This window comes from Lytechinus variegatus, chromosome 15 (genome assembly GCF_018143015.1).
Source record: "Lytechinus variegatus isolate NC3 chromosome 15, Lvar_3.0, whole genome shotgun sequence".
NCBI lineage: Eukaryota > Metazoa > Echinodermata > Echinoidea > Temnopleuroida > Toxopneustidae > Lytechinus > Lytechinus variegatus.
Window position 1 is genome coordinate 826825 of NC_054754.1, and position 17297 is coordinate 844121.

General features: G+C 41.2%; 1 protein-coding gene across 1 annotated transcript; it reads left to right on the plus strand.

Annotated features, from left to right (window-relative positions):
- Positions 1-8225: 8225 nt before the first annotated feature.
- LOC121428955 (uncharacterized protein F54H12.2-like) lies at positions 8226-9514 on the plus strand. Its single transcript, XM_041625850.1, has 2 exons — positions 8226-8250; positions 8391-9514. The coding sequence occupies exons 1-2, from the start codon at positions 8226-8228 to the stop codon at positions 9512-9514; spliced, it is 1149 nt and encodes a 382-aa protein (XP_041481784.1).
- Positions 9515-17297: the final 7783 nt, after the last annotated feature.

The window sequence follows — 17297 nt, forward strand, 5'->3', positions numbered from 1 at the left end:
TTGTCTCCAGCGTCATGACGTAATGTTACGTAACCCTCATGAATATTAATGAGGGTCATGAATATTAATGAGGGTCTTGAATACATAATGAGGGTGTCTTGGGCGTCATGACGTCACAAGAGCCCTAGGCTCAACCCTAGCCGTAACCCTAACCGTAAGAGTACCAGCAACTGTAACCCTACCCGAAACCCTAACCCTAAATGTACCAGCAACCCTAACCCTACCCCAAACCCTAATCGTTCGATGTCCCTGACGTCAGTCAGTGACATCGGAACACGATGGAAGATGATGGTACTGACGTCAGTCAGTACCATCATCGATGACATCGATAATGACATCGTTGGATTGCAACAGGGAAATGCAATGGTAGGGGTACGAACACGATGTGACATGAAATGGGTGGGGGTATAACAGTAGGATAAAAAAACCAAGGGGATTTCTATGACATCATACTCGATATAGTTATCCATGACATCATTGGATTGCGACAGGGGAGTGTAGAACGTGATGGGACATGAAGGAAGGGGTAAAACAATAAGTTAAAAAACATGGAAACCTCTATAAAAGGTGTGGAAAAACCATCATCCGTCATTATTGCGACGAAGAAGGAGTAACACTCAGAAACTGGGACCGTCTACATTCAACATGTGTAATAATACAATCGCAAACGTAGACGATACCGACTGGTGTGAAGAATTTCAGAAACAAGTGGAAAAGGCGGACTTACTCATGGTTATCGAATATCTGGCCATTATCGAGATTTTCAAAGACATGAACAAATATCCCACGACATGGGTGGAAGAATTGATCAAAGACAATCCTCAGATGAAAGTACGGCAATCGGTGGAGTGCTTGGACCCTCAGAAGGTGGCCAAATTTTACCCCCACGTAGCGAGAGTGATGTGGCTGAGACCAGAGCTGATGGACCCGTACCTCGTCACAGAGTATCTCAAATATATTTTGAAGGGAGACACGGAAGAGGAGCTGAAAGAAAGGAGGGAGAAAATGGCGTTACATGTCGAAGGGGTGGATGCCGCTACTCGGACGGTGTACAGAGCCATGGAAGAAGAAGAGACGGGGTTACCGGAGCCAGACTGCATATAGGGGAGGGACCTGGATGGCGGTTGCTTTCTACGATCATCCAATGTTCGAGCGCAACGTCCTGTTCGGAAACCGATCTTTCAAATCTACGGACCACGTGCCAATATATTATGACGATGGAAGAATTTCAACGTTTAGAAAAGATCGAACTATGCCGTGACGATGATTTGAACGATTTTGTTCAAACGTTACTTTTAAATTGTATCGGAGATAAATCTCACCCTAAAATCAGGCAACGGGCCACAGTGGCTTTATGTTATTTTATCAACATCTACTTTTCAGTAGAGGAGGAAGAGATTAAGAAAGAATTATTGCCCCCATTTATCAAAGAACTGCGTGAATGTAATGTACAATGGACCGTTAAACCGTATAAATACAACTCGTTATTGTACATAGTGTTGTATATAGCTTACTACATAATGACGGTTGATGTCCATGTGTTTAATAGGTTTTGAATGATTATATTGTGTCATATATTCGATAATACACTATCCCATCGGTCATGTTTGTCATATTGTAATTAAATATAAACGAAGCTCCATGTTGAATACTACAATCGATCTCCATTTATCTGTTGTTGTTTTTTGTTAATTCTTTCAAATAAAGAGTAAGGAACGATGTAACTTCATTGCATGAGGTGACATGAGAGAGAGAAGACGGAGAATGGAAGGGTTAGAGAATACATTACACCGACTTTATTATGACCCCTCCAATGAAGCGAGTTTAGGTGGTAGTGTGAGATTATGGAGATCTTTGAAAAAGAACGGATTCGAGAAAGTACCTTATGAAACCGTGAAAAAATGGTTGGAAAAGCAAGACAGTTACACCTTGCATGCCCCTGTGAGAAAAAGGTTTGTGCGCAATAGAGTGGTGGTGAGAGGCATGGATGATGTTTGGGAAGCCGATCTCTTAGATGTCCAAAATCTGAAGGATTATAATGAAGGATACCGTTACTTGTTCATGTGTATCGATGTGCTGTCGAAGTATGCATGGGCTATTCCAATTAAGAATAAAACGGGAAAGACTATAACGGAAGCGTTTAAACAAATAACGGTCGATGAACGGTTTCCCGTTATGTTACATACGGACAAGGGAAGCGAATTTATAAACAATGAATTTCAAAAGTACCTTAAATCCAAAAGCATCTCTTTCTTCACGACAGAAAACGAAGTGAAAGGTTCGGTTGTAGAAAGATTGAACAGGACGATAAGGGAAAGACTTTGGCGTTATTTTACCCATACAAACTCTTACAGATATATTGATGTGATACAGAAAGTTATGAAAGGGTACAATGATACATACCATACTAGTATTCGCATGAAACCGAACCAGGTAAACATTGAAAATCAAAAACAAGCCTTAGATGCTTTATATGGAAAGCAGCTATACAAGAAAGCTAGGTCGCGTAAAAAATTCAAATTCGAGGTAGGTGACAAGGTGCGTATCAGCAAAAGTAAGTTGCGTTTTGAAAAGGGTTACAAAGCAAATTGGTCGGAAGAAATATTTACCATTAAGGCAAGAATAGCAAGACCTATTGTCGTGTATAGGATAAAGGACTTCAATGGGCATGTCATAAAAGGTACCTTCTATGAACGCGAACTGCAAAGAGTCTCAAAATCGCAAGAGGAACTCTATACAGTGGAGAAAGTATTGAAAACGCGGATGAAAAGGGGGAGAAAGGAATATCTGGTTCGTTGGAAAGGGTATGGCAGTGAGTTTGATAGCTGGGTACAGAGAATCGAAAACCGTTAAAAGTAGATTATCTACAGCCGAACAATCATTTTGGGGTGTGAGAAGGATAGGAATAGGATATACAAAATGGGTTCACAGTTTTATGTCACATTACCAAGTAACAGTTCCATGAGTTACTTTCCGGAAAACAAAACATGTCACTTCACCACTAAATTACACAGACCACTTTCACTGAGCGACGATTTCGAAGTCGGGCTTGCGGAAATCCAATTTCAAAATACATGGGGGAATTTGAAAGACGGGCAAAACTGGATAAAGCTGTATACCTCAAATGGAGACCCCGACAACGCTCTAGCTTTAACGCATATGTTAAAGGTTCCCACCGGATACTACAGTTCAGGAGACGACCTATGCGAAGCCATCAACTCCATCCTTCCAGATGCGATCCGCTCAAAGCTCGGTTTCTATTTCAAGAGAAGATCCCGACGATGCCACATAGACATGAGGGAACGGCTTGAAATTGTCATATCTTGCTATTTAGCCCGACTGTTGGGATTTGATGGGGAATGCCGTATTAGAGAATCGACTGAGAGCCCTCTACCGGTAGACGTCCATATGCAGTTTCATACATTTTACATCTATTCCGATATTGTACAATCTCAGCATGTGGGGGATGCAGCTGTCCCATTACTAAGAACGGTTGCCGTGGTACCAAACAAACGACATGAGAATATCGTCATGTATTATACATCTCCACACTACGTTCCTCTCAAGATTCATCATTTTGAAACCATCGAGATTATATTAACCACTGAAACGGGGGAAGTGGTACCATTTGAACGTGGGAAAGTCATTGTGAAACTACATTTTCGAGAGCGCTCTTCTAATTTGCCGTGAGGGTAGAACGATCCAAAATGACCCGTATGAACAACTTTAACAGAATTATACACAAAACCCCACTCTATGTAAAGCAACATGGGATGGGAATCCCTGTGTTTAGGGGCTCCGTGATGCAACGGGGGCATGGCCTTGGAAGTCTTGTAAGAGGATTATTTCGAACAGCCACCCCTCTGCTAAAAAAGGGGGCAATGTCATTGGGAAAAGAAGTTTTGAACACAGGACTGAACATCGTACAGGACACATTAAGCGGACAACCCTTGAAAGCCGCAGCAAAAAGAAATGTTTCACAGGCTGGAAAAAGGATGGCCAGGAAAGCTTTAAATGGTGCGAGAAAGAAAACACAGGGCGGAGGTGGACGTGTGATTATAGTTAAAAGGAAACAGCGAGGGAAGAAACGTGTCATTCGAGCGCAGAAGTCCCATGTGAAAAGACGTCGATTGGATATTTTCGATTAAATTCTACAAATTCTACACGGGTTTATCCATAAATCATGGCCCTTCTTCATGAAAAAAGTGACATCTGTTGCAAGTCTGAATTGGACATATTTTCGGTACCGTATACGCAGATGAGTATAGTAAAAGGACCATGGATAGAATACCATCCAGTTAGTAATATAACCGATTCTGGCCCTATCGAATTCAACCTGTCCGGTACCGCCGAAGAATACATGGACCTATCCCAAACCATGTGTAGTGTGGCCAGAGCGGTAAAGGGCGTGGTTCTAAGAACTTACAGAGACAACCTCACTCAGTGATTGCCTGTGATGAACTGCCCTGGGCTGAGTTACTTTAAACCTCAGGGGTTTATTAGGCATAAAATATTAACATGCATGATATATATATAACAAAGGAAAATAATGAATATTAAAATATCAAAGATTGCAAATAAAAGAAATACATGAATATACATGGCAAATGAATAGCTGCTAATGAATATTAATGAACTTAAGTCAGAGGGAGAGAACCAATCAGAGAATAAGAACTAACTAATAGCAAGAGTGAAGTATGAGTGAAAATGAGCATGAACAAAAGAAATGGATGGAAGAGTGAATCTGGTATGTTGAAAGGCATGTAAAGAAGGTGATGGAAGAAAGGATGGAATTTTGATGACTAACAGAGAAGAGAGGATGATCAAGAATAATGCAGAAGACATCTATTAAAGTAACATAACTATTCCAACTTAAAACCCTGTTCACACAACAGCTCTACAAACAATATCTCCTCTTACAAATAAAATGTCCTCATTTTAAAATTAATCTTCATCGGATAGATATTAACGTATTTGCTGAAATGATCTACGATGACTAAGATATACTTATATCCTCGGCGAGATGTAGGAAGTTCTGCAATATCTGCAAAGACCATTTGCAGAGGGTGATCTGTAGTTATGTTGCGTAGTGGAGCTTGGTACTTCGGATTAGGAGAGCGGAATGCTTGACATGTTGTGCATGTTGAACAGTGGTTAGTTATGTCCCTACGCATACATGGCCAGTAGCAGGTTGCTTCAGCTCGAAGTAATGTACGTTGGAGACCAAAGTGACCTGAAGACGGATGACCATGAAGCTCTTGTAATACCTTCGGGATGAGGCTTGCTGGTATTACTGGTTGTTGTGTTGTTGCACCAAACTGATCTAGCTTTGTACGATAGAGGATGTCTTGGTCGATGACTAGACGAGGATACTCCCAAAGAAATTTCCTCATTCGCGGATTGTAGTTGCGAATTTCTCTTACAGAGGGTCTATATCCATCCTTGACAAACTCTTTTACATGTCGAATGTCTCTATCTTTGTTCTGATAGTATCGTAGCTCAGATTCTTGACCAGTAAGGGTGAAGGTCTCTGGTGCATCTTGGGGTTGAGTGAATGTAGGCTGGGACTTGTCTTCAGCTTGGCTTTCATGTGTGGCTTGAGTAGAAGAACGAGTCTGCATCACATTGCACTCTAATGGAAGGGCGACTCGAGTAGAGGAAGTGTGGTTCCTTGTCATTACCTCATCGTTAGCGACTTGTTCAGGAGAAGAAGTAGGAAGACGAGACATAGCATCAGCATTGCTGTTCTGATGACCTTTGCGATGCTTAATGTGGAAAGAATAGGCATCCAGTTCGATTATCCAACGAGCTCGTCATCCAGAGAGATCGTCCTGAATAGGCACTTTCTCATAACCAAGAAGAGGTTGATGGTCAGTGAAGATGGTGAATTGCTGACCTCTAAGATAATGCCTGAAGTTGCGAACAGAAGCGATGATGGCCCAAAGCTCTCTATCGTAGGTTGACCATTTCTGCTGAGATTTTGAGAGCATCTGGCTGAAGTAGGCAACAACTCTCTCTTGGCCGTCTTGTACTTGAGATAGTACAGCACCTATAGCATTGAGCGAGGCATCTGTTGAGAGGTTGAATTCTACTGAGAAGTCAGGGTAAGCTAGCAATGGAGGATTGGTAAGAGCTCTCTTCAAAGTGTTGAATGCGACTTCACATTGCTCTGTCCAGATGAATTTGGCACCTTTCTGTGTAAGATTGGTGAGCGGAGATGCTATCTTCGAGAAATCTTGAATAAACCGGCGGTAGAACGAGGCAAGACCAAGGAATGACCTGATGTTGGTTGGGCTTCGAGGTCGAGGCCAGGATGATACCTTGGTGATGTTTGAAGGATCAGGTAGAACACCATTGGCATTGATCACATAGCCTAGGTAAGTAACTTCTCTACGAAAGAATTGGCACTTGGACGGCTTCAACTTTAGACCAGCTTCTCTGAAGCGATGGAGGACGTCTTTTAGGTTGCGTAGATGCTCTTCGAAGTTTTTCCCTAAGACGATAACATCATCTAGATAGACTAAGCAGATGGACCAATGAAGACCATGTAGAACTGATTCCATTAGTCGTTGGAAGGTCATTGGAGCGTTCTTCAGTCCAAAGGGCATTACGTTGAAGTGGTATAACCCTGTGCCAGTAGTGAACGCTGTTTTTTCTTTGTCCTCTGGGTTAAGTGGGACTTGCCAGTAGCCGCTTGATAAGTCGATTACTGAAAAGAACTTTGAGGATGAGAGGGCGTCGATTGAGTCATCTTGCCTGGGTATGGGATGTGAATCTTTGATGGTCACGGCATTTAAGGCTCGGTAGTCTACGCAGAAGCGAAACGTCTTGTCCTTTTTCTTGACCATCACGATCGGACTTGCCCAAGGACTGTAACTCTTTTCGATGATTCCTCTTCGTAAAAGTTCGTCGACTTGGGATTGAATTTCTACACGCATAGCTGGAGAAGTGCGGTAAGCTCTCTGACAGATGGGAACATCACTTGTGGTGGTGATATGATGATAGGTTGAATCTGTCTTGCCAATGTCATCAGATGATGAACTGAAGACATCTGAGTAGGCTGAGAGTAACTGTTCAGCATTCTTCTGTTGACTCTGAGAAATGTCTGAAGTAGGGAGGAGTGAAACACTGCATTTCAAGGATGATTGCTCTTGATGTTGATCTTTGCTTACAAGTGGTATTGTCTGACCTGGTAGAGTGAAGGAAGTAGGGGAGACTGTAGCATCAAACTTCCAGAAAAAGTCCCATCCTATTACGACGGAGTGACTAATACCTCTTGCGACTATGAATGTGTGTCGTCTACTGGTGTTGCCTAGATGGACCAAGGAGTGAATCGTTCCTATAATGTCTAGTACTTCTTGAGTGATTGAAGTAGCTGCTAAATGACACTTCATTAAGGGGCTCCTTTTAGATTTGGGTATGGACTCGTAAAACTCACTGCTGATGACAGAGATGTAAGAGCCTGAGTCAATGTATGCCAAAACATACTTGTTATCGAAAGTGATAGGGATGTAGGGTGGTTGCTGTTCCTTTGAGGAGTCATATTCTATGTCAACATGGGTCGGGGTAGTGACTGTTGATGACTGACCCTCGTCACCAACTATTGGTAGTTTCCCTCTTCAAAACGAACATGACGAGAGGGTGATCGTTGGAATCGTTGATCAAAACTGCGTCTAGGTTCTTTAGTAATGGATGGAGATCGAGGTCGTTGTGTAGGGTGTGTTGACCTACCATGATCATCATAGCGACGTGGACTTGGTGATCGATAACGTTCAGGGTGTGTTGACCTCCGACGATCATCATAGCGACGTGGACTTGTCGATCGATAACGAGAAGATTGGTGAGGATAGGGTGGAGGACTAGGAGACCTATGGCGATCAGCCTGACGATGGTAGGTGTCATGCAAAGAAGGAGAAAGCGACAAACCATCCATCTTCTTCTCTATATTGTCCAGTCGTTGTATCAACTTCAAGTACAGGGGATCTAGTGATGTTGCTGCAACAGGACTTGGAGTTGGATTAAGGGAGACTGGTTGCGTCTTCTCTGTTTGCTGCGCTCTTTCGACTCTTAATGCGATTTGAAGTGCGTCGTTGAGAGTCATACCACCAAGTTCATGTATCTTCACTCGCAATTGAGTGTTGAGACCAGCGATGAACCGGCGAAAACATTCCCCCTCTTTTGCCTCCTGATCGTAGCTAGGAAAAGCCTCTTCAACCATAGTGATAATGGCAGAAGCAAAGACTTCCAAGGGCTCGTTGTACTGCCTAACCCTGGCTGTAATACATGATTTGAAAGTTTCTATGTACTGGGATCTTCCAAAAACTTGTGATAACTTGGCCTTGATTAAGTTAAAGTTCTTTTTTTGAGATTCTGGCAATCCTTCGTATTAGTGAAAGTCGTCAACCCAGACAACACCGATCTTGCTGAGGATGCCCCGGTTGGACCCATTAATCTTCTCTTACCCTCACTTTTTAGTCAGATAGATGTCAAACTGAATGAGACCCTCGTGTCACAGCCATCCAATACAAACGCTTACAGAGCATTCATAGATGTGTTAACCCACTATGGGAACGATTCAATGTCATCTCAGTTGACCCAGCAGTTATTTTACAAGGATAAAGCGGGAAAATTGGATGTGGTGAACCCTCTACTCCCCCACCCTGAAGTGAACGATGGATTGAAAAAAAGACACGATTTCACGAGTGAAAGCAAGACTGTATCCTTACTGGGGCCTTTGTACGGGGACATTTTTTTTCAAGAGAGACTCATGCTCCCAGGCGTGGACGTAAAAATCAAGCTCAATCGAAATAAAGATGCATTCTGCCTTTTGACGTCTCATGCTACGATGAAATACAAGATCGTTATTGAGAAGGCTGCCCTCTACGTTAGAAAAGTGAAAATCAACCCATCCGTGATGTTATCGCACGCGAAAGGATTGGAAAACACCCCAGCCAAGTACCCCATCAATAAAGTGGACGTACGTTCCTTTACTATTCCCTCTGGAAATATGTCGATCAATAAAGATAATCTTTTTCTTGGACAGATTCCTAACCGAATTATTATAGGGTTTGTGGACAACAACGCTTTCAACGGTAATTATGGAAAAAACCCGTATAACTTTAAACATTACAATCTGAATTATATTTCCATCACAGTAGATGGAGAGCCCCTACCAATGAGACCGCTGCGCCCCTGTTTCGAAGAAGGGAAGAATCAGAACTATGTAGAAGCCTACAATACACTGTTCATGGGAACAAGTCGATTATTTTCAGACCGTGGGATGGCTATAAATAGGGAAGAGTATGCACAAGGGTACACACTTTATGCCTTCGACCTCACCCCCGATCTAAGCGATGGCTGTCATTTGAATCTTGTAAAGGAGGGAAACGTTCGTCTGGAAGCGGGATTTGATGTTGCTCTACCCAATACCCTGAATTGTATCGTGTACTCTGAATCACAAGGACTCCTTCAGATTGACAGAAGTAGGAATGTCATCTACGATTTCAAAGGTTGAGAGAGAAAAAACGACGACCCCTTGGATCTGAAGATAATTAATTAGCCATGGATACGTTTCAGATAGATTACGTGCTCAAGACCCAGCCCACTACCAAGGATCAATTTAAAGGGGTTTTTGCACTGGATGAGATACCCCGCCTTTCGACCCAAAACAGATACTGTTATGTTTTTAATACAGACACCCGCGACAAACCCGGTTCCCATTGGCTCGCCTTTTACTACGACGGAAGTCGCGGAGAATTTTTCGACTCTTATGGAAATGACCCTAAATTTTACAGCCCCGACTTTGAGGATTTTTTAAACAAGGACATCAAAGAATGGGATTCGAATAAAAGGAGACTTCAGGGAACCTTTTCGACAGTATGCGGACAATATTGTATCTACTATTTGACAAAACGAATGGAAGGAAAGAAATTGAGGGATATTGTGAACGTATTTGGTACTGAATTAAATGAAAATGATAGAAGGGTTAACGAATGGTTTAATCGAAAATATAATTCATCGTTCCCCACGCATGATCTCACATTCACTCTCTCTCAAATTGCTCGCAGTTTTGAAGCTCGAGAAACGAACCCTTCATAATAAGATATTTACTAAAATTATATGTATTTAGCCTTTAAACTTGGGTAATGATAATATTAACAAGTCGCCTCGGTATACCTTTTTTTTTAATAGATGAAGCGGTATAAAGGGCTGTTATTATTATCACATCCTTGAAATCTTTCACACTGTTTAAATTCTCGATAACCACCTTCAGTATACCCGTCAACGCCAACCCCCTCTTAATCTCTTCCACCCCCCTCCCATTTATATGTTTACTAAAGAAATATACACATTCACACCCACACATGCACATCTTTCTCTCTTTTCTCATTTCACACTCCTTCTTTCATGGATTCTCATGTACCCCTTCCCCTCTCTTTCTCTACCTCCCCACGCCCCCTCTCGTTCTCCCTACCTCTCCCTCTCTGATTATTCACCAAGGAATGCGTTTTGACATAAAACAATGAAATGTAATAATTTGCAGTGTAAATGTATGTTTAATGAACAATAAACAGTTATATCCAAACTATATACGTGTCAAAGACTTTCTTTTTTTACAGTCCGTTCTTTTGTATTCGTTACATAATGTATATACTATAATATTCTAGTCAATAAATAAGATGTACATTATTCTTTTTTCAGCGATATATATTATTATTTATATATATTATATTCTAATCTCCTTCACTAATTAAGAAACCTACAGCTCTTTTAAAAAACGTATGTCATAACACATCTTTTAAAACTATTCATCATGAATCTGTTTCCTTCAACTGCGCACATCAGATCCCATTTCTATAGAGTTTTAAATGTACAGTAAAATAAGATCATCCATGTTTGTGAATCTGATCTTAAAAATAAAAGCATCACATTTCTATATAGATTTAGGGACAAATTAGATTAATGTACTTAATGTACTTATTACAAAATTGAAACAAATCATGATCCTATTTGCTATGTAAGCGTGCTGAATTTAAAATTTCATTCATATTTCTGAACGGTGTATACACCGTATACGAATCTATTTACATGGTTTAATGCTCTACAATATATATACAACCAATACTACCCTTGAGTAACAACATGTAAAACAAATACAGAGTTAAAACCATAAACATACAAGGCAACTTGGTCGTTATGCCATTTGCCAATTTACTCATTTACTCATTCGGTCAATCATAGACAATCCACTATCATTGATTCTGCACATTAGAATATCTATCAAGATTCACATCCATTTAAGGCATTCAAACGTAATCCTAAAATATCAAAACGTCATAATGATAACAATATTGTTACATGATTGACATGAAATTGAAAAAAATAGAATGATTGATTACCAAAGAGTAATCGGGGCCCCTGTATAACACGGGTGACTGAAACCGTTACTTTTCATTAGAAATGTATCCACTTTTTTGATTTAGGAGCTACATTGATTTTCTTCTCACGTTCAGGCTTAGTTACATGTACAGACGCCCCCGTTCGCTTGGTTACCTTTTCATCTTGATTTACCAACCATTCCCCATCTCCCTCTTCCTTGTCGACCCCGTCCTGTCGCTTCCACCGCTGAAGATCCTGCCTTCTCTTAGGGTTGGAAACGAAAGTTTCAGGAATGTTCATTTGCGCTAGAAGGCGTATAAACTGTTCACTCCCGCTTGGCACGTAGTCTTTGCGTTCGCGAAAAATGTCATACATTAAATCACAAAGATTGGATCCCCGGATCGGTCTGCCATGGATGACAACTTGACCTGTCGATGTCCATCCGAAACTTGGGTTCGTCTTTAATTTTTGAACAAGTTGGTGCGCACGATTTGCATAGGATTTAGGGATGTGTTGCTTGATGTCGAGCTCGATAGGATCGGGCAGCTCCTCACCTTTCATCACACTGGATAAGTTGGATGTTTCGTCTCCGCTGCCTTTGGGCTGAGGTTGAACATCATGGACTTCGATGGGAATGGGTTTCTTAGCATTGTCCGATGTGTTTAGAAATGTTCGCAGATATTGTGAGTACATCTGTGCTTTATCGTGCACATTCAAATCCTTTCTTTCTAAGATACCTCGCATTTTCTCGTCGAGATCATCGAGTGTGTGCTGGGTAGGTGTAGCCGGGCTCCCTTGCATGGATTGCAGTACACCCGGGGGTACAAGAACCATTTTACGAATATGTTCAGTGCTCATTGTCCTTTATTTATTTTTTACCGGAGAAGGCGCTTGCAATGGCTCCCACAGCAGGTACAACGAGTCTCAGAAGGGGTAAAAGAAAGCCACCGCGTTGATTGAGAAGTTGTTTTCTCACCTTGAAGGAGGTCCTGCGATCAGACAGTTTTCTCAGTTTATTTTTGTGTTTAGCGAGTGAACGCTTGTGATGGGGAGAAAGTTTTATATTACCATTGATGACGTTGACGATGCATTCGCATATGGCATCTACGAGACCCTTGTCTGCAGCTTTTAGCAATGCCTTTCGCTGACTGCTGGTACAATGAGCAAGGGTCTTGAGAAGAACTGCGTGGGTGTTGATGCGGCGGGACATCTTTCAAGAATAAACGTTGCTCCGAGGCGAAGTGTTCATTTATACTCTTGGGAGGTAGCTGTACTGCGTCTCTCCTGGAAAGATGTTGGTTCTCAGACGAAAGGAATCGGGAGTGTCGGGTTTTAAATCGATGAAAAGGTAACCATACTTTTCTTTGGTGGCATCGGCGTAGGCCTCTTGAAAGTACTTTACACGGCCTGGGTACATTTGTCTTGCTAAACAATTAATTTGCATTTTATCTCTACAATTCTTGAATAGAGAATAATATTGAGTGTTGAGCGATATAACTCTCGACTCTTTTCCCTTATGAAACAAATTCTGACTAATATAAATAACACTTGCATTTCTGTGATGGCAGCCCTTGGTAAACAGAGCCGCCACCTTTTTGTTATCACCCGCAGCGTCCATCAAGTCATCGATGATAAATAGAGGTTTTGTGTTGTCGGTATATTCGTAAAAATCTTCCGGCAGATTTTCATGAAACTCAATATTTGGGATGGTTTTCATCATGGTGACATACTCGTTTTGAAATTCACCATAAAACCAAACAATTTTTTCAGGCGTACGATCGAACATAGCCGGAAGGTTTTTCAATACTCTTTTAACAAACATAGTTTTACCCGAAAAGGTTGGACCGACAACACACATGGTAAAAGGATGCCTCAGTCTAACATCCATTATCTTCCAGTAATGTTATTACTATTGTTAATATATATATATATTTACACATATATGGAGCAACAAAACAGGAAAGTGAATGCAACGTTATTCGAGCCTAAGAGATGTGGGTAGAGTAATACAGTAATTATTACAAAATAATTAGATATACAACATAACTACATTACATTCAAACTATAAATACACAATAGCCAGACAGCCGAAAAGGGGCAACCTTTCATTCTCCCGAAAATGAGCTACTGAAGCTTTCATCCATAAGGGTATCGTTTAAATACGAATAAGTAAAGTTACTATTGCTATCGTTTTGACTCATCAACAATATGTCGAGAGTAAATCGTAATATAAAAATAACTACAAGCAGGATGCCTAGGATAATATTCATTGTAAAAGTATTTCGAGGTAATGATTCGATAAAACATGCGCGTAAACGCACAAACGTATTGAAATCCATGTTGAATGTACGATCTTTAAAAAAAAAAATACTACCTTCTCGTTACGTCGTTATCGACTAAATGGTATAAAATAGAACATCATGAGGTATAAATAGACTTTCAAGGGGGGGTAGTCTCAACGTTATATTTAAAACCATCCTGTAGAGTAGGATTTAAGATCCCATTTTGATAAAATATGAAGTCTGTAATATAACGAATACTTATTTATTCATTGACGTTCCAATTGAAATTATACATTGATATCAAGTAAGCACAAATGTCATATGTTTATGCTGGCTACTTACGGGATTTCTACATGGCCATAGGGTAAGGTCTCGGTACCATCCCCCACTCGAACCCTTTTAGTAAAAACGACGCGATAATCCTTCTTTCGCTCTACGGTGTGAATGGTCCTTGTTTCCGTGTCGCGCACGATCTTTGTTTCATGGATCGTGCGCTTTTCTTCACACCGAGATTGAATGAGCTCTTGGAGAGTCTCATGATTGATTATAAGGGCGTTTGCATTGTTGAGGGTAAACCCTCTCACTTTGCAGACGGTATTGTTCTTATTAGTTCTGTAACTATAATTTTTAGGTCCTGCACAGAGCCACGTTTCTATGTATTCATCATTCGTGGGGTCTATTTCATTAGTCAATTCTCCCAAATAATCGCCCGTTTTAGGATCGGAGGGTTCGAGGGAGGGATCCGTCCTAAATACCACACTATCTGTGTCATGATACAAGACTCTATCTCCTAGCATCTCTAGAACACTGTACAACTTCAATCTAGCCATGGCTGTGGTGAAACTTGCCACTATTATGTTGGTATTTACATTCTGGTCGACAAACCCTTCACTGGAGGTATAATTTACTTGCATCATTTCATTCATGACGATTAAGTCTTGCACAATTACCGAATCATCGTTAAACAATTTTAGTAATTCTTCGGACGTAGTGATATTTTGATTTGATTGCGTTCGGCAAATTTTCCCCAGAGTACGTTGATAATTTGTTTCGAGATTGCTCGAAGACCTGGGTTCTTTTCTATTTTCTTAGGGTCAAGCGAAATCCCTTCGTGTTCATAGTACTTTTGGACATAGCTTCTTTGTTCTTCAGGAGTCTTTGCATTGGCAGGATACCCCGAGGCTTCCTGCTTTAATTTCATGAATGCATTTATATAGTCTGAAAAAAGACCTCCTGATTGCGTCGCTTCATCGTATTGACTGGATCGTTCGAAATGCCATACCTCAAACATGCGCAGACCGTAGTATCCCATGTCCAGAGCCTTTTTTAGTTCTTCCGAAACCCAAACCCCTTTCAATTTACGTTCGCTATCTGAATGGGTACATTTGCTCTGATTGAGGGATTCTGCACACGCCGCACAGAGAGGAAAGGTGAGCTTGCCAGAGGAGCGATAGGGAAGCACAGGGTGGAAGAGATTGTTAGGTGGTGTTATTTCACACTGGATCAGACCAAAAATTTCAGCAATAGGTGGAAAATTGGAATGGAAGATGCGAGGATGACCCAGAGGGTACCTTCCAAATTTGTTGATATAAGGATAAAGACTGGTGAAATCGTAATACTGTATCCTTTCACCAGGCTTCACCTTGTAGAAAAGATTGCACCCATCGGTGCGACCACCGAAAAATGAATCACGGGGATTGAGGGGATCTTTGAAATTTTCACCCAAATTTTGTATGTGACGGGACACCTCCGGTCTGACCCTCTCCATATCCCAATCATGTTCCCACATAACTTCAACGATATATCCGGCTTTCTCCAAAAGTTCGATCCGGTGTACAGTTTCATTGTACAACACTCCCATTCTTTTGCTGCATCGTTTGTTTACAGTGTTGGGTTGATAACAAACGTTACACCCATGAAAGAAACATCCTAAAAATTCATAGACGAATTTGCTATCCCCATCTTCTCTGTACCCATCCACATAGCGCCCGTGAATTTTTCTTTCACCGCCATTAAAAGCGTGTCGAATGTCAATTCCTAATGCTTGTGCCTGATAATGTAACCACTCCCCCGCCTTCAGAGAATGAGCTTTGGGGTTGGTGTATCCATCATGAGGAATTAGCGCGATGGTGTCTGGCTTCAGGTAATTCGTTCGAAACAATAAATTGCACGCGCCGGGGAGCGTCAGGTTGTATAGAAACGGGTCGATCCCATCTGGATTTGTTTTGGTTTGTGTGATCTTCTTGAAATTACCCCTGAACAACTTGCAACTTTCATGAAGTATTTTCACATCGCTTTTACAGTATTCCAAAATTTCTTTCTGGAAATCAAAGACAAAGTCTTCGGGGACACTATCGTACCACTCATTGAATTCGTCAAGAGTTTTCTTCATCATAGAAGATGTACCGTAGTACTTTTTATCTGGAAGGGGTCCTACGTAGTTTTCATTCGCTTCTACGTTAAACAAGTGTGGGAAAAAACCCTTTTTCAGTTCCTCTATCCCAAATGTTTTCGGCAGTTTCGCCAAGCCCATCTGGAAAAAGTTCAGGCTGTCTTTTACCACAATTTTAGGATCTTTTGTACGCAAACTCATTATTTTCCCACCATTCATTACTATTTCAGGAACGATTCCTTTCGAAACGAGGTGATTGAGGAGAAAATAGGAATCATAAGCCTTGCTATTGTGAGCGATAGCTATCGCATCCTCATTATCCGAAGAAAACAACCAGTCACAAAATTCTTCTAACGTATCCCGCCCCTGAAAAGTTATCTCCCTGTCATATTTAGACTCGCAATGCAAGCAACCTTCTTCTTCGTCTTCGGGAGGGATCCCATCCATGCAATTTGTGCATTCCCATGATGCATGTACCAGATTCGGAACATGGGACCCCGTATTTTGAGTGCACTCGAAATCGAAATAGATATACTTCTGAGGTGTGGGCAAGTCTTCTTTTTCTTTCTCATTTTCATTCTCCCTCCCTCCCACTTTCGATTTATTACCTTTCTTTTTCTTTGATTTGTTCTTTTTTCTTTTTTTGAAAATTTCATTCATTTGTTTCTCCTTTTCAGTCGGTACATAATGAGGACTTTTTTGGTGACCTTCATAAAACATTGATGGGTCGCCCCGTTTACATACTCTTTGCATACTGTACAAAATACCTGAGAGCAGTCGTGGTCTCGCCTTTTACCTGGAAGAACACCGACATCGAACACGCGCTCGCATTTTGGACACTTTGTTTTGGTGGCACAAGCAGTAGCATCTTTAAACAACGTCACGCTGTGTAGACGATAACACTGGTCTGTGAGAAACACCATGTTACAATCTGCGCATGTGTGAGGTGAACGTTTGGCGGGATCATTACGATCGCAATCCTTTGAATAACAGTCAGGACATATTTCGCAGCATTCGTGTTTCCGCGCATCATTGTATACTTCAAGACACTTTTTGCAAACATTTTTCACGCATAAGAATGCCGCCATGTTCTTTATTACGTTATAGTGGCCCGATTCCGTCAGATACAAGTATATGTTTTTATCGGCAGGAGGACCCGCGTAAATCCTAGAGTGACGTTTGCGACCTCTGTAAATAACCAACCTATAATCTGGCTGTAACACTGTTTGAAATTTACTATAATG